This window comes from Scyliorhinus canicula, chromosome 20, assembly GCF_902713615.1.
Source record: "Scyliorhinus canicula chromosome 20, sScyCan1.1, whole genome shotgun sequence".
NCBI lineage: Eukaryota > Metazoa > Chordata > Chondrichthyes > Carcharhiniformes > Scyliorhinidae > Scyliorhinus > Scyliorhinus canicula.
Window position 1 is genome coordinate 68,900,931 of NC_052165.1, and position 23,575 is coordinate 68,924,505.

The following is a 23,575-nucleotide window of genomic DNA, read 5'->3' on the forward strand; positions in this document are numbered from 1 at the left end:
GAGGCCGTGTTGACGGCGTCGAGAAACCCGGCGGCGTTTCCGACGGCGTCAACACTTACCCTTAGGATCACAGAATCCCGCCTGTTAATCTGGGTCTTGCCAGCGAGAGCGAGATCCAGATCACGACGCTTCCCGAGATCTTGTTAGCGCATGAGAGTACACTACCCAATCCACACCTCCACCCTCGTAACCCAAGAACCCCACCCAACCTTTTTGGACACTAAGGGCAATTTAGCACGGCCAATCCACATAACGTGCACATCTTTGGGCTGTGGGAGGAAACCGGAGCACCCGGAGGAAACCCACGCAGACACTGGGAGAACGTGCAGACTCGGCCCTGACAGTGACCCAAGCCGGGAATCGAACCTGGGACCCTGGAGCTGTGAAGCAACAGTGTTAACCACAATGCTAAATGTAGAGTGTGCTTTGAGCGATGTCTGTCCAGCAGCAAAATAATGTTGGAACAAATTCCATGTTGCCACGAAGCTTTAGGATCAGGTTTGACTAAGAACAAGATAAAGGCAGAACTGAGAAACTCCCTTTCAGCATACCAAAGCTCTCCCAAACTCTCTCAAAATCACATCAAACCCTTTTTGAATAAAGCCAGTGAATATTCCAAACCTTACCATTCTTTTGAGTCCTGACTTCTTCCTTCACACTCGATTGTTACTTTAGGTCAAATTATTTTTAATACACCGTTGGTTTACTTTGAAGGAATTCTCAGGTTAACCTCAGCTTTTGAAAAACATATCAGCCATGATTGAATGGCTGAGCAGACTCGATGGGCTGAATGGCCTAATTCCGCACCTATGTCTTATGGTCTTTGATATTTCATAATATTAATATTTTATATTCGTCACTGATTGTAAATATTAAACTTCTGTAATTGTTTCTAATGTAATTTTGTTCTGAATTTGTCGTGGATTTAATCGTCGGGTCACGTAGCCTAGCACTGTCAAGAGGCAGCAGGCTACAAGGTTGCTGCGAGTGGCATTAACAGCTGCATGAGAGCAGCAACGATGCTGCAGCTTCCCGCCCCTCAACTCCACTCCCTCATCCTTTGGCCCCTTTTAATAGAGACCATGGTTTGCTGATGGTGCCTTTCCTGAATGCCCAGTGGAGATGGAAGAGCCTGTGTGGGGTTTTGTGAGAACATTGTCATCACCTTCCACTCCCAATGCACAAGGAGCTGGATTGGATTGGATTTGTTTATAGTCGCTTGCACCGAGGAACAGTGAAAGTATTGTTCCGAGTTGGGGGATGATGTGCCATCAATTGCACGCGAGGCGAGTGATTTACCAAAGTCTGGCTTTAATTAACTAGAACACAGCTCTGCGATCGTCTACAGTGGAAAGGGACGATCGTCAGGCGTTTGAGCATTTATACCTCGTTAATAGAGGCGTGGTTAACTCAGCCTCTCGGCCAATCGGTCGAGAGGCACATGACCGACCAGGGCCAATGGTAAGCCGACGTTCTGGCCCAATGGCAGACGAGTATGCAGATCATATCATCACAGGGGACAAATAATAATAATCTTTATTTTTAAAAATAAATTTAGAATACCCAATTCATTTTTTTCCAAATTAAGGGGCAATTTAGTGCGGCCAATCCACCTAGCCTGCACATCTTTTGGGTTGTGGGGGTGAAACCCACTCATATTAAAAGTAGGCTTGCAATTAAGTTACTATGAAAATCCTCTAGTTGCCGCACTCCGGTGCCTGTTCGGGTACACTGAGGGAGAATTCAGAATGTCCGATTGACCTAACAGCACGTCATTCTGGACTTGTGGGAGGAAAGCCACGCAGACACTGGGAGAATGTTCAGACTCCGCACAGACAGTGACCCAAGCCGGGAATCGAACGTGGGAGCTGTAAAGCAACAGTGCTAACCACTGTGCTACCATGCTGCCCTGAATAACAGCAACTTGTGTTTCTTGTCATAAATAGTCCAAGGCCTTTCCTAGGAACGTTGTCAAACAGAATTTGACTTGTAAGCCGAAGTGTAAAAAGTTTGTTTTTAATGTTTTCCATTGGCTCCTGAAAGTGAGTTGCAGTAGAAACCTCGGTGTGTCCTAATGGTCCATTTTCCAAGACCTTGTGCTGACAGATTGGGCCCTCATGTATCTCGGTCATGTGGTCATTCCATTTGATTTTCATCAAATAATATTTTTAAATTCCAACCACTGTTAGGATTTGCCGCCTGTCCACTAAAATGTGTCTTGCAGAGTGAAGACTCGGTGTTGCTCATTTCTCATTACTGCGTTTGTGAAGGGAAGGGTGTGTTACTGGAGCAGCAATTAACAAGACAATTATTGGAGGAAACAGATCTATTACCTGAGCATCAGATCATTTGCAAAGCATGGGCTCGTAAATTGGAGTCACATTCCTATGAAACCTGATCGAAAGGAATGCAAATCCGAGGAATTTATCACTTAGGTGATCTTCCAACATATATAAACAATCTTCACTGTTAGTCATAATTGTTTATTGAGACAGTTAATCCAGCTGGCGGAGGTACTTCTCCCCAATCTTGATATTATGTGAAACAGATTAAAAATTCTATCTGCAGAATCATAGAAAGGGTTCAGCACAGAATGGAAACCACTCTGTCCATTATGTCCAGGCTTTGATGATATGCATAAGGCAAGTTTGTACATCATGTTATGCATGACCTCTGACCACTAGGTGACATTGTAAACCCCTTGCGTGACCATGTGATCTGGCAGTTAGGTGTTGGTCATGCTGGGAGATCGATGTATTTGCAGTAGTTCCGCAATAGTTGTTTAGTGTTAGTTGTTCATTATTTAATTTATCCTAGTTATCTTTTCATGCAGTTGTTCTACAATAAATTATTTTAAACTACATGTTCTGTAGTTCATCATTCTCATTGGCCAGTCTACAGAACATGACACAGGTCGACTCTCTGCAGTCTGGTTCCATATCTTATAATCCATTGGGGATTTGATTCCAGTGGAAGCTACTCTGCAATGGGAATGATCCCACTTGAAACGATTACCTCCACACTACCGGGCATACTTGTCACACGAGAAGATTTGCCACACTCAGTGACTATAGGGCCATGTCCATGGGGTGGCACTGCATGATGGGTTGCAGATTATCTTGTCCTGCGAGTTGGGATCTCCAGACTTACTGATACTGACCTGAGTATTCACCACACACCATCTGCCATTTTGTACCCTCCTTCCGACTCATCTGTCAAATGATGCAAAGTGCAACATTACTGTGTTGCCAATATTACAGGGAAACCAGTCATGAGGCGAGGACTGTTGTCTTTGGAGAGAAGGCTAAGGCGAGATTTGATAGAGATGTTCAAAATCATAAGGGGGCTGGACAGAGTAGATAGGAAGAAACTGTCTTCCCACCCCCCCCCCCCCCCCCTTTTTGTAAAAGACACAGGTTTAAAGTGATTTGCAAGTGTAATGTGAGAAAAATATTTTTCACACGAGTGGTTTGGGTCTGGAATTCACTGCCTGGAAGTGCGATGGAGGCAGATTGAATTGAGGCATTATAGAGGGTGAAGGGGCACGGGGAAAAGACAGGTAAATGGCACTAAACCATGATACTCGTTTGAAGAGCCGGGGCAATGGAATGAATGACCTCATCCGGTGCTGTAATAATTCTGTGATTGGCGGTGATTCCAGTTCAATGGAAGTGAATGTCTCTTGGACTGTCAAAGTGGGGTCATTTACAGACAATAACTGTGACTATGGACAAAAAAGAAATTCTGAACTCTGAAAAAGGTTAATTATCAAGATCCCACACTTCCCCTAGGCTAGTAAATCGGGATTAGACTAAGAAGTAATAGTCTTATCACTAACCTATGTTTCTCATTGACTCGCTAGGAACAGAGGATAGATTGATTCACTCATAAAATCAATTCTGCCTGACAGCTCAGGTGTGAAGAGTGTCTGAAACCTAATTGACTAGTTAAAGTTTGAGTCTTTGGCGTGCCTGCTGAACAACTGTTGAGAAGAATCAGCTTCTACCAGTTGGAAGATTTCTCAAGGACATAAAATTTTAACTCATGGGGAAGGAAAACAAAAGTATATAGGGCTAGATTCTCCAGTCCCCCAGCCATACCCTGTTCACTGGCAGCGAGATTCTATCTTCCCGCTGCTTGTTGATGGGATTTCCCATTGAAACCACCCCACACCATTGGGAAACCAACGGGCGCGGTTGTGCTGTCGGCAGGAAAGGTGAATCACAATGGCCAGAGAATTACAACCAAAGTCTCTTTCTCTATTCAAAACTTTCTCTTGTTAACTGATTGCGCAATAGAATTGATAATGATTGTCAATGGCCCATTGTCCAGGTCCCCTCCATACATCCAGGTGTGCTTGAAGTATGGATGTGTAACAGTGAAGAAAAATGCAGATAAAAAAGCATCTTCATGAGGTACAGGTGGGAATTCTCAGGCCATTCACTGGCAGGTTTCTTTGGTGCTACCAGCAGCTCAGCCCTGGCGCCAGGTCTCCCGGCGGCGTGCGGTGGCTTCAAAGGGAATTCCCATAACAATTCTGTAATTCAGTGATTCTAATTCAATGGAAGTGAATGTCTCTTGGTATGTCAGTGTGGAGTCCTTCTGTGTATTTATTCACAGACAGTAACTGTATGGCATCACTATGACAAAAAGAAAATCTGAATTCTGAAAAGGCCTAATGACCAGGATCCCGTGCTTCCCCCAGGCTAGAAAATCCGGGTTACAGATCTGTGGTCTTACCCTAACCTGCGCTTCCTATTGACTATGGCTCTCGCTAGGAACACTGGATGGATTGATTCACTCATAAAAGCAATTCTGCCTGACAGCTCAGATGTGACGAACTTCTCAAGCCCAGCTGACTAGTCACATGTTTGAGTCTTCAACGGGGCCTGCTGAACAGCGGCGGGAAGAGAAAGTCCCGCCGCCTGAGAACCCGCTGCCGGGAAACGTGGCTGGGGAAACTAGATATTCCCACCCACAATAGAGCTGGAGAGTTGAAGAAGCTCCGTGCTTTTTACACTGAACAACAACTAGACAGCAAGGAATGTACCCATTTTAGTTGTGTATGAAGATTTTTTTATGCTGAGGAATAAATTATATTTTTGATCACATTACTCTGGTCCTTTCTAATTTTCAGGGGTAATAACGCATATTTTTGGTTTAAGTTTAGACGGCTATTGTCCTTTTATAATTGCTGTGCAACTGGTAAGCAGCAATCAACAAAGTTAGTGAAAGACTAATGGTCAACATTTCACACTTGTAATTTAACCTATTCTGAATGTAAAATTGTGACCTGAATTTTTGCTTCCAAGTTGGGTGCGCAGCGTTGGGAGAATTCCCGGTTCTGCAAACCCTGACTCATAAGTGCCGACTTTTGTTATGGGATTCGGGGTGTAACTGGAGATGGACTCGTGACCCCCGAAACAGTTAAGAGGCTGCACAGGGGCTTTCAGATGCAGAGGCGAGAGGTGTGGAAGGCCAGCATCAGTAGTCCAGCCCTTTGTCCCAGCTGTAAAAATTCAAAAGAAACAGCCCTCACCCGCTCACCCCCCCCCCCCCCCCCCCCATCCACACATACTCCCCATGTCCCATTAATGCCACCTGGTGCTACCCCCACACTCCCAGACTGCTCATACCATCCATGCCAACATATGCTGCTCCTCCTGCCCCCATGACCCTTTACAGCCCCAATGCCAGTCTATGTGCCCCGATCCTTCAAAGCCCCTATGTCAATCTATACCTCTTACCCAACCCCCATGTTCCTCTACCACACACAAAAATGCATACACACACGCATACACATGCACACACACACAAACATGGACACACTGACACACCCATATGCATACAATTGTGCAGACGTATACACTTATATTAATAATCTTTATTAGTGTCACAAGTAGGTTTACATTAACACTGCAATGAAGTTACTGTAAAAATCCGCTAGTCGCACGTCTTTCGGGACTTGTGGGAGGAAACTGGAACATCCGGAGGAAACCCACGCAGACACGGGAGAACATGCAGACTCAATACAGGCAGTGACCCAAATGGGAATCAAACCCGGGTCCCTGGCGCTGTGAAGCAGCGCAAACCACTGTGCTACCGTGCCGCCCAAAACACAGACAAACATATACACGCATACACACACATTGTAGTAGTTCAAAGAAGCAACTCACCACCACCTTCTCCAGGGCAATTAGGGATGGGCAATAAATGCTGGCCAAGTCTCGCACATGCACACAAATGCACACACATACTATTACAGTGGTGAAGGGGAGATTGGTTAAGTTAGAGCCCAAAGATAAAATGAAAGAGTGTACAGTCTGGTTTGGCGATTCAGCTGGCGTTAGATTTAATTTCATAGTCTTGATGTTTCCGATTTAAAGATGTAAATGGATGAGTTGGTGGTTGTTTGGGACAGCTTAATGCTGGATGGAATTCTATTAAGAAATCTGTGTCTGCATCAGGGTGTCCCTAATTGATTGTAATCAGCAAACAGGGCTCAAAGCTTACCCAATGGATTGGAGAAAAAAGGGAGGCAGAACTGACCCCACAGGTCTTCTCCTTCAGCTGGTTGTCCTCATTTCTCCTGAGAATATATGTGCTTAAAATATGCAAAGGGTTGGCTTGTTGTGTGACCTCCCTTCTACAATTGCTGGGAGATTTTTTAAAAAGTCATAGGGCAGGATTTTCCGGCTTCCCCGCCATATATTTTCTGGCAGCGGAGGCAACCTGTCATAGGCCAGCGGTGAGATCATCTGGTCCCACCGATGTCTTCATGGTTTTGTGTGCCCTGTACCCGCTGCTGCCGGGGAACGCACCGCCGGGGATTGCCAATGGCGGGACTGGAAGATCCTGCTGCCGGGAAGGGTTGGAACATTTCAGGAATATAGTCTGTGTATTCCAAAGGTGACTTGATTACTGGAAGCTAAGTGAGCCAATGTCCCCATATGTAAGCAATTCGTCTTACTGGCATGTGTCCAATAGTTAAACACCTCAGGTTGTTTCCCTAGATGCTTTTTATAACAATAGGAGACTTAAGCCTTTTAAGTCTATTCTTTTCAATTCAGCTTTCCAGTTAATGGATTAAAATTCATTGTTTGACATTAAGCGCATCTTTTTTTAAACGGCGATATTCCATTAAGAGCCGTGTTCTCTCAGCCACTGCGTACTGGTTCAAACACAGTTTTTATTTCATTTGATGCAGAATTGTCGGCATGGACTTTGCGTGAATAAAGAGATGGCAGCAAGACCAGTAGATGGAGAATGGGGACCCTGGGGATCGTATGGAGCATGCTCAAGAACATGCGGCGGAGGGATAAAAAGTGCAATAAGGGACTGCAACAAGCCAGAGTAAGTTCCTCTTAATCGTCATTGACCGGTTGGTATAAAAGTGATTTTCTGTGGGAGGCAACGAGTGCCAGTCAGTTCGGGTTGCTAAACTACACATGTACCACACATCTGGCAGCAAGTCAAATCTAACACTGCTGGGAATATATCCCAAGACAGACTGAGTGGAAGAACTTTTTTAAACTAATCTTCCAGGCCATCAATTTGGGTTGCCACTGGCTGCAGAAGATCACAGTTTCAGAATCACTGTGCACTGAAACATTGGGAAAGTATCGAGGAAGCCATTTTGTTTCCCAGCTTCTAACAATCCATTATTTAGAACCTGAAACTAAGGCTGTTGACAAGATGTTTATTGCAAGCTCTGGGCTTCTCAGATAAATGGCAAAGTTGACAAGATAGTCCCTCTTTTGGGTCAATGTCTGTGCAGAGTTTGCACTTTCTCCCCGTTGATGTGTTATGTACTCTGGGATAACACAGGCTGTAACTCGATGCAGCTTTAACCAAAAGATACTCCAGACTTTGAAGTAAGTTCAATGTGATTTATTGAACCATTAGCACAGTTCTCCATGAGTTCGACTCTCCTGCTAATCTTGCTATAGTAACTCAGTCTAACTAACCAGTCTGCTCTAAGCCACGTGATGGGTGTGATGCTTCTGATTTGCCCTTGATCTAACCCTAACCCTAACCCTGTCCTACTCTCTAAGTGTTGCCTGTGGAAAGCCCCTGAGTGTGAGTGTCTTGTGCCTTTTATCGTGAGATACCACCCCTGAGTGTCCTGCCTGTTTATTGGTCATGTGCTGTTCTCTGTGTTCATTAGCTGCCTATCTGTGCCTATCTGTATATTATTATCTGCATGTCTGCATATGATGACACCCATGTCTGCTTGGGTTTCCTCCGGGTGTTCCGGTTTCCTCTCACAGTCCAAAGATATGCAGGTTAGGTGGATTGGCCATGTTAAATTGCCCTTTGTGTCCAAAGGGGCTGGGTCGAGTTGCTTAGTTGCGGGATAGGGTGGACGTGTGGGCTTAAGTAAGGTGCTAAGGGCCAATGCAGACTCGATGGGCCGAATGGCCTCCTTCTGCATTGTAAATTCTATGATTCTATGATTCTTTGTTCAACCCCCATACACAAAAATAAATATTCAGTCAGGCAATGGGTCAGGAGTGGCTGGCTACGGGCAATTGTTTTGGGGAGTTTTGTCCCATGTGAGGTCACTTTAATCATTGTGATGTTTCCTAGTGTTTATTTTCCTCTGTGGTTGTAGCAATCTATTTGCTTTCCTTTTTTTTTAATTTGCATTTTTTTTTCAAAAGATCACAGTTCTGCAGTACTTTCTTTTCCAGGGAATTGAAATTTAACAACATTTGCCGTACTTTAGAATTTAGAATGAAAAACAAACCTTCACATATTGACTCAAACATCCCTGTGAATTTTGTTGTCCATTTTGGACTCAGTTTTCCAAAGCATTGGAAGTCTTGTGTTATAATAGAATAGAAGCTCCGCTCCTCCGCTGCCCACATTATCTGAGAGTGTACATTTTGATGTTCATCATCTTAATTTTCCATATGTTAAAATTGATGGAGGAAAAATCACGGCATGCCAGTGCATGATTTCAAGGTGTCTGATTCCTGAATTTGTTACCCCATGGTTTTGGTTTTAAATGTTATGTATGTTTCCCAGTGACTGCCAACCATTTCTGTGTAGCCTGTGGTGTTGCAAAATTGCCAGATGTACGAAATCTGCCCCAAATTCTGTTCATGCTGATCAATAAATTTGTGGAAGGCTGTCACTACCCCCATGAGGCCCACAGGGGTTTCCCCATGGGGTACAAGCTTCACAGGGCTCGTTAGAACTGAACATGAAAACCGGCCCGAGCAGGGACCGGCATGTTGGTTGTCCCAATGGGGACTGTAGTCGTGGATAGTTACTGCCAAGAGCAGACTATTGTAAATAATAAATAAATCTTTTTCTTCCTGCCGGTGGCTCCCTTGGTTATTCAAAAGGCAATCTTCTGGAATAGAATAGCCTGCTTAGAATGTGATGAATAAAGTAATAGGCCAAAGCAAAAAGACCAAGTGAACAGTGACTGTACTGTAACCAAAATAACACAATGGAGACATTTCCCTGGTCCAGTGGGAAACCTTGCTAAATCACAAGGCTTGGCAATAGATGACTGAAGGCCACAGGAATAATCGTGGAATGTTGCAACGTCTTTGCCTTTGATGTAGAAACAATCTCTTTTCACAATTATCGTTGAACAATGAATGTCTGAATAGAGTAACAATGCAAATAGCAAGCTTGAACCTGGTTGCTTCTGAAATAGATACTTGGAAAAAGACAGCAGAGGAGGGAATTCAGCCCATCGTACTTATTCTGGGGTCTTTGAGAGAGTTATCCAATGAGTCTCACTCCCCCACTCTTTCTCATAGCTCTCTACATTTTCTCCCTTCAAGTATTTAACAAATTCCTCTTAGAAAGCCATTACTGAACCTATCTCGTTTGTGATGCAGAACAAGGCCAGCAGCGGGGGTTCAATTCCCGTACAGCTGAGAATTCTGAATTCTCCCTCTGTGTACCCGAACAGGTGCCAGAATGTGACAGTAAAGATTATTTATTTATTATTTATTAATATCTCCAACATCCTTTCAGGCAGCATATTATTAAGAACACTCTGCGGAAGATACATTTCTGTCATCTCCGCTCTGGTACATTTGTCTGTTATCTTAAATTATTTTATTTATCATAAATCTTTGCCCTCCAGTTGCTGACTTTTCTGTCACGAGGAATCATAGAATCTCTACAGAGCAGAAGAAGGCCCTTTGGCCCAACGGGCCTGCACTGGTGCTCAGAAAGAGCATCCTACCTAGGCCCAAACCTCCACCCTATCCCCGTAACCCAATAACTCTACTAATCTTTTGGACACCAGGGGGAAACTTAGCGTGGCCAATCCGCCCAACCTGCACATCTTTGGACTGTGAGAGGAAACCGGAGCACCCGGAGGAAACCCACGCTGACACGGCGAGAAAGTGCAAACTCCACACAGTCACCCAAGGCTGGAATTGAACTCCGGTCCCTGCATTGTGAGACAGCAGTGTTTAGCACCGAGCCACCCCATGGTTTATCCTTGTTTACTCCACCAAGATCCTTCATTAATTTGGAAAACTCAATCTCTCCTCAACCATTTCTGCTATTTGGTGAACAACCCCAGCTTCTCTAGTAGCCCATGTAACATCCTCCCAATTAGATCGGTTCCCAACTTCCAGTAGCAGAGGCATATGCATTTTTGAACTGCATTCACTGAGAGGAATTCATATGAAGTGGGGCAGCAGACGGTGACAGAAAATGGACTTTGTGTGCCAGCCAGCCAGGCATGAACTGGAATGATAATTAAGACCTATTTAGGACAACCTGTGAAGTTATAGTAATGGCCGTTCAGCCATTAGTCATCTAAACATCAAGTGTACTACAGAGCAAAGGAAATCTGACGCATACTCCCCAAGACACAGCTGGTTGATCTAAAATGAGCCAAAAGAAAAACAATAGGCTTGAGATTTTGTTTACTGGCCAGGCTATTTATGTTTTGCTCAACTGTTTGCTTTAACCGTAAGTATATTGTTTCTTTCGTGCTAAATAGGCCCAGAAATGGTGGAAAGTATTGCGTGGGTCGCAGAATGAAATTCCGGTCCTGTAACACGGACCCTTGTCCAAAGGGAAGGAAGGATTTCAGGGAAGAGCAGTGCTCAGAGTTTGATGGGAAGCATTTCAATATCAACGGTTTGCCGCCAAATGTACGCTGGCTCCCAAAGTATAGCGGCAGTAAGTATTCGGAAATGATTGCAGTGTATCGCGGCAGGAACCCCTGACGTTTGGAGTCAGTATAAGTGTGTGTATTCTGTTGCAGTTCTGCTGAAGGATCGGTGTAAACTTTTCTGCCGTGTGGCTGGGACCACAGCATATTATCAGCTCAAAGACAGCGCCTCTGATGGTACTCCTTGTGGGCCTGATACGAATGATATCTGTGTGCAAGGCTTGTGCAGGGTAAGTTGAGAAATGACACAGGAGAAGCCTAATGCATTTTACTTCTTTTCCCGATTTGAAGTTGGAGCTGGACGGTAACAGATCAAACACCATTGAAAGTGGACAGCATGTGAGGTTTGATATTGTGAGGTTGGGAATCATGCATTTGGCGAGGAGGCCTGAGATATAAACTGCATCTGTAACATCAGAGCTTCTGCTTTGGTCACTCAGCAGTAACTGGATGAGTGCAGCTCGAACAACACTCTAGGTTCGACACCATCTAGGACAAAGCAATCTGCTTGACTGGCAGCCCATCTGCTACCTTCAACATTCATTCCCTCTGCCACCGACGCACAGTGCTATCAATGTGTATCATCCACAAAGTGCATTGCAGCAACTCCCCAAACCTCCTTCAGCAGCAACTTCCAAACCCACAGCCTCAGCCATTTAGAAAGACAGGGCAAGCAAATGGGTGGCAACACCATCGCCTACACAATCCTCTGCTAGTCATACACCATCCTGACTTGGAACTATATTGCTGTTCTTTCCCTGTCAACGGGTTACAAATCTGGAACCAACTTCCTAACAACCCAGTGGGTGCATCTATAATTACATGGACTGCAGTGGTTCAAGAAGGTAGCTCACCACCACCTTCTCATGGGCAATTAGTGATGGGGAGCTATTCTGACCTTGCCAGCGAAGTTCACAACCTGGGTCCACTATCATGCTATAACTTTCTTGGGTGGTGTTTCTGCACTAATATCCAGGAAACAACTTGCTTGGATGTTGGGCCTCGAAGGCTGATGTCCTCATATACTTGTATACCAACCTCCCTTTGCATGTTCTGTGTACTTGTCCTGGTATGAATGTGGTTCATTAGGTTATTTTGTTTTTGGTGTGTCAGTGATACCACTAGGCTTCAATTAATGATGTTCAGCAGTGAGCCATGTTGTGCGGGGCATTGATGGCCTGCCAAAGGTTGAACATCTGGCCTCGTTCATGTGCTGGTGCTGGTGTCACCATTTGTCGCCATCCAATAGGATGTGTTACATGTTCATTGGCAAGCTTACCTACTCACCCAATTAATAATAATTTATTTGGCAGATTATGTAAACTTATTTTCACATCAACCATGCATTGAGAGATTGCTTTTAATCCCTAATTCCCAGTGCTTCTCTTCCAGCAAGCTGGATGTGACCACGTACTGAATTCCAAAGCAAGGCGGGATAAATGCGGAGTGTGCGGTGGAGATAATTCGTCGTGTCGGACTCTGGCCGGCACTTTTAATAATGCACAATATGGTAAGTTCTGCTCAGCTGATGTACAGTGAAAAAACAGCCACACCAACGAGAAGAGGTTTTTTGTTTTAAGTGAGAAAGTGTGGCCCCGTTTTATAAAGAGGATTCGTTCTTAAAGCAACATTTATTAACAAAAACATACATTTTAAATTACAGCTTCACTTTCTTGAACATAATATTAGAGTTTTAGTTAATAACCAAAAAATATCTTCAATTACTGACAGTAAAAGTATGGGAAAATCATACAAAAGAGCCTTGTACTGGCAGAAATGCTGTGTGTCTAGTTGATGCAAGTGAGAATTAATGATACTGTCATGGATGCAGTGTTCCACTGTTGAAGAAGTGAAATTAATTTACTATTCATATGTTGTTAGACATATTGGCCCAGATCTTGTAGTCAGCCACTTGACACTGATCTAAAATCAAAACTACCCACAAAGATCAACAGTTCCGGAGTGTTAATTTTCTCTATTCAAATATGACTTTGAATCTGGTACCATGTGGTCCCTTGCAACAGTGAATGCATCTTGCAGACTTATCAGCCAATCAGAATGAAGAATGTTCACAGGCTGCTAAGAAGAAATTAGAAAGCAGGGATTATAATTCACATTTTAAGACATTGTAGCGAAACAAAATAATTGGAACTTGTCCAATTAAATTGGAAGCTAAAGTATCATAAATCTAAAAAAGGTTTGTTATTTTAATACACACGGAATTTAAAGAAAATATATTTTTATTGAAGCATTTGCCAAATTTTTATAACAATAACAAGCAAAACAATAATAACATAAACATCAACATGGTAAATTAGACATTTCCCACCCAACCCCTTCTGTACATCCCTTACCCATATTGCACCTACCCGCCCCCCTCAGAATGCTGCTTCTGCTGACATTTTAATTTTCCCCGAGAAAGTCAACGAACGGCTGCCACCTCCGGAATAACCCCAGTATTGACCCCTTCAAGGCAAACTTTATTTTGTCCAGCTTGAGAAACCCAGCCATGTCACTGACCCAAGTCGCCACACTCGGGGGCTTCGCGTCCCTCCACATTAACAGGATCCGTCTCCGGGCTACCAGGGAGGCAAAGGCCAGAACGTCGGCCTCTTTCGCTCCCTGAACTCCCGGGTCTTCTGACACTCCAAAGATCGCTATCTCTGAACTCAGCCCCACCCGCGTACCTAGCACTTGGGACATTGCCTTGGCAAACCCCTGCCAGAACCATCCAAGCTTCGGGCATGCCCAAAAAAACACGGAATTTTTAATGTTCATTTGAGGGAATGAGACTTCAATTTTTCAGATCGAAAGGATGTTGAGCACTGATTATAACTTAGTATATAACAAAACTCGGTTGTGTCTCATTCAACAAGGCTTTCATTCTCAGTGAATTATACAGCAAAAATAGTATGTAAAAGTTGAAGTTATTATCAATTCATTAATTCTATGTTGAATGCATCTCTGAAGACTGCAACAGGGTATCACAGACAGCAAACTCTGGATTTTCACCTTAACTGCCTATGTGTGTGGGCGCCAGGAGTTGCTGTCAGTTTTACACATCAGTGATGGTGAGCAGTGACCATTTTGCACCCGCAAAGTCTGGGCCAACAGGTTTCTAAGTGGACTTCAGCTAGTTGCTTTTTTGTTTAGAAAACAAGTCTTCCTTTGTCTTGGTATCCGGGCAAATAATATACTGAACTGGCTGGAGGCATTTATATCTTCGGAAGGGTAATCTAGTCCAGCTGTTTTCCTATAGTGATGTTTGCCTGTGCTCGTTAAGTCATTAGCATTTACTTTGTCTTTGAAATGAATTGCAAGTAACAGCCAGCCAACAACCTGCATTTATATAGCACCCTTAAAATTGCAAAATGTCCCAAGACTTTTCACAGGAGTGCTACGAAGCCCCATAAAGAGAGATTAAAACAGCTAGCGAAAGCATGATCAAAGAGAGAGGTTTTGGGACCATCTTAAAGGAAAAGAGAGCTGAAGTGGAGAGATTTAGGAATGACATTTCTGAGTCAGGCACTTTGAGAATTCAAAGAACTGAGAACTCTCAGTTGCAGCTGATGGCAGGATAACAGCCAACGCTACTGATACAGAAGTCAGGTGTGAAAAAGACAAATGAATGGCCGGAAGTCCATTATCTGCAGTGAATTGATTTGAACAGTGGAACTGATTAATAACATGATTGCCTGCCTGGTTGGAAACAACTTCTTTGATCTGTTGTGTCAAAGCCTGCTTAGGAATGCTGTAAGTGCTGTTGCTTTACCCTATCCCCAGTTCTCTATCTGCCACTCTGTCCAAACAGAGGGGCTCCTTTGGATCTTGGAAACCATGTTTCAGTCATAGAACATAGAACATACAATGCAGAAGGAGGCCCATCGGGTCTGCACTGACCCACAAGCCCTCACTTCCACCCTATCCCCCTAACCCAATAACCCCTCCTTACCTTTTTGGACACTAAGGGCAATTTATCACGGCCAATCCACCTAACCTGCACATCTTTGGACTGTGGGAGGAAACCAGAGCACCCGGAGGAAACCTACGCAGACATGGGGAGAACGTGCAGACTCCACTCAGACAGTGACCCAGCCGGGAATCGAACCTGGGGACCCTGGCGCTGTGAAGCCAGAGTGCTAACCACTATGCTACCGTGCTGCCCCGTCATCAGCGACCCAATTGAAGTAACTCAATTCTTCAGCGTTCAGCCAGACATTTAGCACTTTGTCATTGTGGGTCTGAAAAGATACCTGTTGGAGGCGCTGGGCTGCAGTTACCTGCCAGCCTTCTATTTAGCCCACTATTCTTCACAGGTCAGCCTTGTGTGCACCTGGGAATTGAAAAATCCTGCTTCGGACACCAGGCTTTGTAGTCTAAAGTATGCTAACAGCAAGTCTTTATTAATAACTCATAACTATGTATATATTTACAGTAGAAAGTACAGGAATGATCCCATTCTAATTCTTAACCTCCCCCTCCGAAATGTCTCCAAACTGACTCTGGCTCAGATGTCTTCTGATATCACCGTGTGGGTGGTACTGTGCTCAGTCTCACATTAATCTTGTATGTAGAAGGCCCTTATTCGAATGCTTCAACAGGAATTTGCATTTTCCATAACACAGCTGGAACATAGTTTCAGCATGTGGCTGGAGCAACACTGGCCCCTGAACATTCCCTATTCTTTGTAGGCAGTCCCACAGAGTCGAGGATGACTTGCTTCCACACTAAAAATTAGTACTCGGGGAGTCACGTAAAATGAGCGACTGAGTGGCGGCATTTACACAAGCTCTGGCCCTACTTGTCCTTTAATCCTTTATTTTATCCTAATGCACGTCCCATAATTACATATATTTGAGATATACGTCTTGTACTATGTCCCTGGAAGGTGCAGGCTTTATTTTAACAACGAGGAACCGAGTGAAATCAAAAATTCCTGGTTTGATTGAGGCAGTGGGAGGTGGCTGGGGTGGGGCCCAGCTTGCAGTGGTGGGTTTGCTGGTGAGGGGGCCTACGTCTCAGTGGTGCTATCAGCATGAAGTCCCACAGCACCCATAGCCCAAAGAATTTCAGCTTTGGTTGATTGGCCATGCTAAATTGCCCCCTTCGTGTCCAAAGATGTGCAGGTCAGGTGATGGGGTTACAGGTATAGGGCAGGGAGTGGGCCTAGGTAGGGTGCACTTTCAGAGAGTCGGTGAAGACTTGATCGGCCAAATGGCCTCCTTCTGCAAGATAGGAATTCTGTGGTGGCTGCTATTATGAATTATGTTCTGAATGATGATCTCAGCTTCATGGTGCAGGTTTTTGGTGCTCACTTTCATAAACTGCAAAATATCCTTGAGAGCGAGGTGAAGGCACTTTAAAAAATTTTTTAGAGTACCCAATTATTTTTTTCCAATTAAGGGGCAATTTAGTGTGGCCAATCCACCTACCCTGCACATCTTTGTGTTGTGGGGGTGAAACCCACGCAGACAAGGGGAGAATGTGCAAACTCCACACAGAAAGTGACCCGCGGCCGGGATCTCAGGTGTCAGTGAGGATGTTACACTTTTTCACTGAGGCTTTGAGGGTGTCCTCCTGGGGCTCGCTTGCCGAAGCTCCGAGTAGAGTGTTTGTTTCGGGAGACTCGTGTCAGGATTTTGATAAGTGGGGTTGCAGTGCTCTGTGGCAGGGACAGGAAGGTAGAAGACCATTCTTTTAAAGATGTTTTGTGTAAGGCCCATGTTCTCGTATGCTTTGATGAAGATGTGGGCGATGGCTTGGAACTTGACCTCCGGGTATGCGCAAATGCGAGTATCGTCTGCATACAAGCCTTTCTTGACCCCAGTTTGGACGTGAATTGGATCTGTGGTAGAACGGTTGGTCAGGATCACGGTTTGCATGGTATCATGGAACAGGCAGAGGAGGATGGTGCCAAACCTTTGGGGACCAGAAACAGAGGAGGATGCTCCATAATCCTGTGTGGTTGAGAATGTTGAAGGCCTTTGTGAGGTCAGAGAATGCCATCTACAAGGGTTGGTGCTGTTCCTGCATTTCTCTTCAAGTTGCTGCATGGTGAAGCTCTCATCCATTGTGCCCCTTAGTGGGCAGAATCCGCATTGCCACTCTGCCACTCTGTGAGGAGCTCTTCAGCCATAGGGGGGAGGCAATTAAGGAGGGCTCTTGCGATGACCCTTCCTAGCAGGGAAATTCCTCTGTAGTTACTGCAGTCAGACATGTCACTTTTCTTGAAGATGGCCATGATTTCAGTGCCTCTGAGATCCCCGGTCATGTTCTCCTCCTTCCAGATAAGGGAAATGAGGTCATGTATTCACACCAATACTGTTTCTTCGCCATGTTTTATAACAGGAGTTGGGTAGTGTTTCAGCACATGGCTGGAACATTGCTGGTGTCTGTGTGCATTCCCTAATACAGGGCCTACGTTTCGTGGCTATTTATCAATGACGACTCTATTCCAGCTTTGTGGAGGAGTGCAAATTGAAATCATTCATGAGCATTATGGTTTGCTCCCTTTTTCTCCTGAAGGCCTCTATGTTTTGCTACTGTACACCTCCACAGACACTGATACTCATTCACTATGAACCAAGGTGGCCATTATAAGGGTCTACGCAGCTGCTGGGCCCTGTTTGATTTTTCTAAGGATTAACACCGAAGCTGATTCTCTCCTCAGTCGTGTGCCATGCCTTAGACATGAGGGCTTGAAATGTCGCTGGTTCATTCCCCCCCATCCTCCCACCCACCTCCATCCTAACCCACAGGTACCCAGCTCAATTAAAGTGGCCAAACCACTGATTTGCTAGATACTGGGAATTAAAATGGAGATGGGAAGGGTGGAAGTGAGCAGTATGGATATGATTACCAGCCTTATAGACCTCAGACTGTTGAACCTAGAACTCATCCCAGCACTCTGGAGAGAACTGCCACTCCTGGATCCCATCCAAGTGACGTGTACCAGAGAACGTACACTGATCAATGAGGGTCAGGAATAGGCACAGGGGGATTCTAATAGTCAGTGCAGCCCTTCATATCTCTTCAGAAAAATGCTTGATCTTGGATTATGCTGCATGAAATGCTGTCCCCTATAACAACCATCTCCTATTACAATGCCCCAAAATGTTAGAGGCGACAATAATAGTGTTGTCGCATTTGCTTTGCTGATTTGTGATCCTCAAGCATTTGCAAACGTTTTGTCGCAAAATTGGCCTTTTGATTTTTCTTTTTTGTGAAGAATTTGTTTAATGAAGTTTTATGTAATCACCCCTTCTGCTCGCCACTGAGGTTTTGAGTTTAGACAGATTGTCGCCCCCAAGTGGTGTTGAACATTATGACAACAACTTGATCTTTTTTTAAATAAATTTTGTGTACTCAATTTTTTTTCCAATTAAGGGTCAATTTAGTGTGGGCAATCCGCTTAGCCTGCACATCTTTGGGTTGTGGGGGTGAGACCCATGCAGACACGGGGAGAATATGCAAACTCCACATAGACACTGAACGGGGCCAGGATTGAACCCAGGTCCTCAGCGCCGTGAGGCAGCATTGCTAACCACTGCGCCACCATGCCGTCCTAACAAGTTGATCTTAAGACTTAACTGAAACGTGCATTTAAAATATCCCATTTATGATCTTAAGGAAGTAATATTGGTCAACACGTAGTATAATTAATTCCTCCCAAGAAAATTTGAAAAATTGCAGAGATATTTAAGATGTGGGTGCAATTTCAGCATTTGGTGACCGAATATCATTCTTTAGACCATTTTAAATGATTTATTACATTCTGCACCCCCTGCGCCATCATCATTGAACAGTCAGTATCCCTCCAAGTATCGCACTATGTTTGCCATCCTGGACAGTTACGCTGAAAACACGAGAAATGCAAACACACTCGTTATCTAAAATAAAAATAAAATGCTGCGGATACAGAAAATCTGAGATAAAAACAGAAAATTCTGGGAAAACCCTGAATGTCTGGCAGCGCCTAAGGAGAGAGAAACAGAGTAAACATTTTGCATCCTTTTGACTCTTCTCATGATCTGCTGCCGACACACATGGATAATCACTGAATAGTGTGGGGATCAGGAACCTTGGCTGATATTCATATGATAAATTCATATTTGAATTTACTTATCAACAGGATGGCTAACTAATTTGAATGGCAGAGTTTTGTTTTCTTTCTTTATTCTTTCATGGGATGTGGGCATTGCTGGCCAGGTCAGCATTCGTTGCCAATCCTGAAGCCCTTGAACTGAGTAGTTTGCTCAGCCATTTCAGAGGCCAGTTGAGAGTCAACCACATTGGTGTGTGGGTCTGGAGTCACATGTAGACCAGACCGGGTAAGGATGGCACTGCCTCTATGGGTGGCTTACTGCTCCATCATTTAGATAGCCACAGACCAGTGTACCAAACTCCACTTTTCAATTGGTCTTTTAATGTTAATATAATAATCTTTATTGTCGCAAGTAGGCTTACATTAACATTGCAATGAAGTTACTGTGAAAATCCCCTGGTCACCACATTCCAGCTATCGTTATCTAAAATAAAAATAAAATGCTGCGGATACAGGAATTCTGAGATACACTTCAGGTACACAGAGGGTGGATTCAGAATATCCAATTCACCTAACAAGCACGTCTTTCAGGACTTGCGGGAGGAAACCGGAGCACCCGGAGGAAACCCACAAAGGGGCTGGTTTAGCACAGTGGGCTAGGACAACTGGCTTGTAATGCAGAACAAGACCAACAGCGCGGTTTCAATTCCCGTTCAAGCCTCCCCGAACAGGCGCCGGAATGTGGTGACTCGGGGCTTTTCACAGTAACTTCATTGAAGCCTACTTGTGACAATATGCGATTCTTATTATTATTATTAAGACACGGGGAGAACATGCAGACTCCACACGCACAATGACCCAAGTGGGAATCGAACCTGGGACCCTGGAGCTTTGAAGCAACAGTGCTAACCACTGTTGCTGCCCAGGGGGAAACAATGGGGGAACACATTTTTTGGTTCATACTTTTGCAGAAATGAGACTGAAATTTACGCCAGTTGGTGCACCAATCTTACCAAATTACCTGATGAGCTGATTTCCCGAAGCTGGAATGCCTGGGGCTGGCCTGATGTAAATACAGGCACTCAGTGCTCCTCACAGGAAGAGGCAAGAATCCATTTAGCCACAATAATTGCTAGATTTTCCAGCTCCAGTCCCAAAGAGTGGAGTGTGTGTGCCCACATGCTGCGTCCACTGGGACTAGGCCTTGAGTGGCCTAACCACCATTCCTTATGGGAACGGCTGGAGGCCATTCAGAAAAACACCGCGAATAAAAAAGTGTCATTTTTATTTCTGTAGGGTTAGAGTGTGCAGGAATGGTCATCCTAGTCACACACTCATACTGGGACACACAGCAGTTAGAAGACAGGGTGGGATATGAAAGGAAGTAATGAGAGAGAAAGAGGGCAAAAACCAATTGCAGAGAAAGGTAAAGAATCATTGAGCTAAACGAGACTGAGAATGAAAAGAAAAATGATGGGATGGAGAGACTGGGAGTAAGGAAGTAACATTGACAGTAACAGAGTATTCGGAAAACAAAGGTAGTTTTAAGGGATTTATATTTGTATTGGTAAACATTAGAAATAAGATATAGTTTTAAGTGGGCTTGATTTACTGTTTCTGTGCCTGGAAAGGTAAAACCTATAGTTCAATTCACGGATGGGTGTTTGTATGTGTGGGGGTTGGTTAAGTTCGAACTGTGTTACGATTGTGCTAAGAGAGTGCTACGGCGTGAAGAATAAATAAATCAGCAATGGTTGCTTAGAAACTGGAACGTTGTAAGGTAGAGAAGCTTTTAAGATTTAGTTTAGATAATTTGATTGCAGTTGGAGATAAGTAGTGAGAGAGAAGGCAGCTCTCACAGCTGTGCTGGAAGCAATTGGTTTTAGAAGGTTCAGAAGTCAAGGAGGAATCTGGAGAGGAGAGTCAAAAGAATGGTGTATTACCGGAAGTAAAGTATTTGTAAGTACAGTTCCAGTCCCAGTCAGGATTACTCTTCAATGCGGCTCCTAACTGGGCCGATATTTAAGAAACTGTGAAAACTGACCCGCCGAGGGGCTTCCGCCCCTCATCGAAATATCTTTACTCCATGGGGAGATTATGGATCATGGGGAGATTAGTTGGGTCATCCCTGTGGATCTCGTGGAGGTTATAACATCCCTCTCTCCCCCCTCACCAAAATACAGAAGTCCTTCCGAAGAAGGTGGAGCAGGAGGGAGTCTGCGCCTCTTCACCCGTGGCTGCGGGGCTGGTTTGGGGGGCGAATAGCATGTCAGGGAATGTCGCTTCCTCTATGGCCATTGGGGGAGGTGGGTGGCGGTGGGGGGGGGGGGGTAGCCCAACCCCGCAGCCCACCTCCTGGCTACCCCCCCGCTACTCCCCCGGCCCTGGCAGAAGTCCCCCTCCCCGCCCCCAGCCAATGGCACAACGATAAGCACACACTATGGCGAAGTTGGACACTTTCCATACAGAGCCCATGAGGGCTCTCTCCCTCAGCAGCCATAATGGCCGTTTCCCAATTTTTAAAAGCACAAGTGTACCGCACCGCTAGGAACTCAGCTCATCGGAGACGGAGAATGATGGAATCCCTGGAGAATACCAGGTTGGGCCTGCTAATGACATGCAAATAGTGTTTACTGCATGTGCATTGACGCCGCTGTCAAGGTGACGGAGAATTGCAATTTGGCGTCAAATCGGCGCCAGCCGCAATTATGGCATTGGAACCTATCCTCCGCCCATTCACGTTTCCAGACTCTGGCGTCAGCCAATGGAGAATCCCGCCCTTGGTCTCTCAAATGGAGAATCCAGCCTTCTGTCACATTTTCTAGATACATCTATCAGAATTCACTCATAGCCCAGGACTGGAAATGATCCCTTTCTGGGAAATACAAGGGAATTTTCACCCATAATTCCTGATTCTGATCGCTAAACTGAAAATATACCTTTGGTGTGAAGCTGATGTCAAGCTCTGTGGTGATGTTGTCTTTGTTTAAATAGTTTGCTGAGGCTCAAAGCCTCAACTCACAGTTGAGGTACTTAAGAGCTGCAAGTTCTGAAATAACCGTGGGACGGGATTCTCCGTCCATTCATGGCAGTAGGATTCTCCAGTTCTGCTGCAGTGAATCGTCAATTCGGTTGAGTGACACATTCTCTGTCCTGTCTCGCAACGGTAACGGGGCGGACTCACAACGCAAAACACTGGCCCATATCGTGAAAAGAATGAGGTCTGTCAGAATAGGGGGTTCTGCTGGATCTTCCCTCCGAGGATGGGAAATAGAAGTTGAACTGTTTCCAGGTCCCGACACTTCACGCTCCGCTCATCCCCCCCCCCCCCCACCTCCCCCACCCCCTCCCAACAACCATGGGGGAAACAGTCACTCATTGGGATTTTCATGGTGTCACCCTTAAACTGGCATGGAAAGAGGTTCTGTGTCTAATTAAGAACAATGTGTGGGCTCTGGAAGTTGGAGAGGCAATCAGGTGCCTTCCAACTTGAGAGGAGAAACAGGCTGCAATGACAAGTAGTGACTGTGAGGGTTTTCAAAATGGAGGAGTTCTCTCCACCACTGTTTAACATTAATTAAAAGGTACTCAGCAGCCAAAGCACCAGGGAGGGCATGAAAAGGGGTTGCAAAACTTCCTTATTGTTGTAAGCTTGTTTGGTGCCCCACTAAGAGATCTGGAAGCTTGTGTGGCCGAACATAAACTGTTTATTGTTAACAGACAGATATATACATAACCAAGCCCTAACTAGGTTCTATCTTCATGCAAAATTCGCTACAGAATCTCTCCATACACAACCTGCCATTATGTGAATCTCTACATCATAATATGGGTGGTACCCACCTGAACCCTTACTAACCCGAATTCCCTAGTACTGCACCCTCCCCAAGTCCATACCCAATATACTTCCACTATAATAATTCCATATCACCCCTTCTCCTCCCAAGTCTTTGGCTTTAAAATTCCAATGGTCTGGAGACTTTGCAATTGTTCCAGATCCCGTTCTCTTCCTATTTGGAGAAGTGGTAATCTGAGTTACTTCATATTGACTTTGTTAGTTCGGAGTTGAAATTGTCGTACTTGATTTTTCTAAATGCTGAAGTTTCAACATTCCCCAGCTGTGTATTTCCCCGCAGCGCTCCATTCACTGGCTTCGGCATTTTCTCTTCCCACCGCTTGTCAGTGGGATTTCCCATCGGAGCCACCCCACGTCACCGGGAAACCCAAGGGTGGGCTGTAGCTCTGCCAGCGGGAAAAGAGAAACCCAACGAGGCGAGAATTCCATCCTGGGTTGCCTCCTGCCCTCTTTAGTTATATTGTTAATCATCTGCTGGCTTTGATCGGATGCCATGGGCCTATCCTGTTCCTTCTGG

The 23,575-nt window shown here is 44.9% G+C and overlaps 1 protein-coding gene across 1 annotated transcript in view; it reads left to right on the forward strand.

The window, feature by feature from the left end:
- Positions 1 to 23,575, forward strand: part of LOC119954733 (A disintegrin and metalloproteinase with thrombospondin motifs 20-like) — a 469,933-nt gene that overhangs the window by 233,662 nt on the left and 212,696 nt on the right. The window contains exons 12-15 of the mRNA XM_038780255.1: positions 7,208 to 7,353; positions 10,985 to 11,166; positions 11,252 to 11,388; positions 12,551 to 12,668. Coding sequence (XP_038636183.1) covers positions 7,208 to 7,353; positions 10,985 to 11,166; positions 11,252 to 11,388; positions 12,551 to 12,668 — 583 coding nt within the window. The remainder of the gene's footprint in view (positions 1 to 7,207; positions 7,354 to 10,984; positions 11,167 to 11,251; positions 11,389 to 12,550; positions 12,669 to 23,575) is intronic.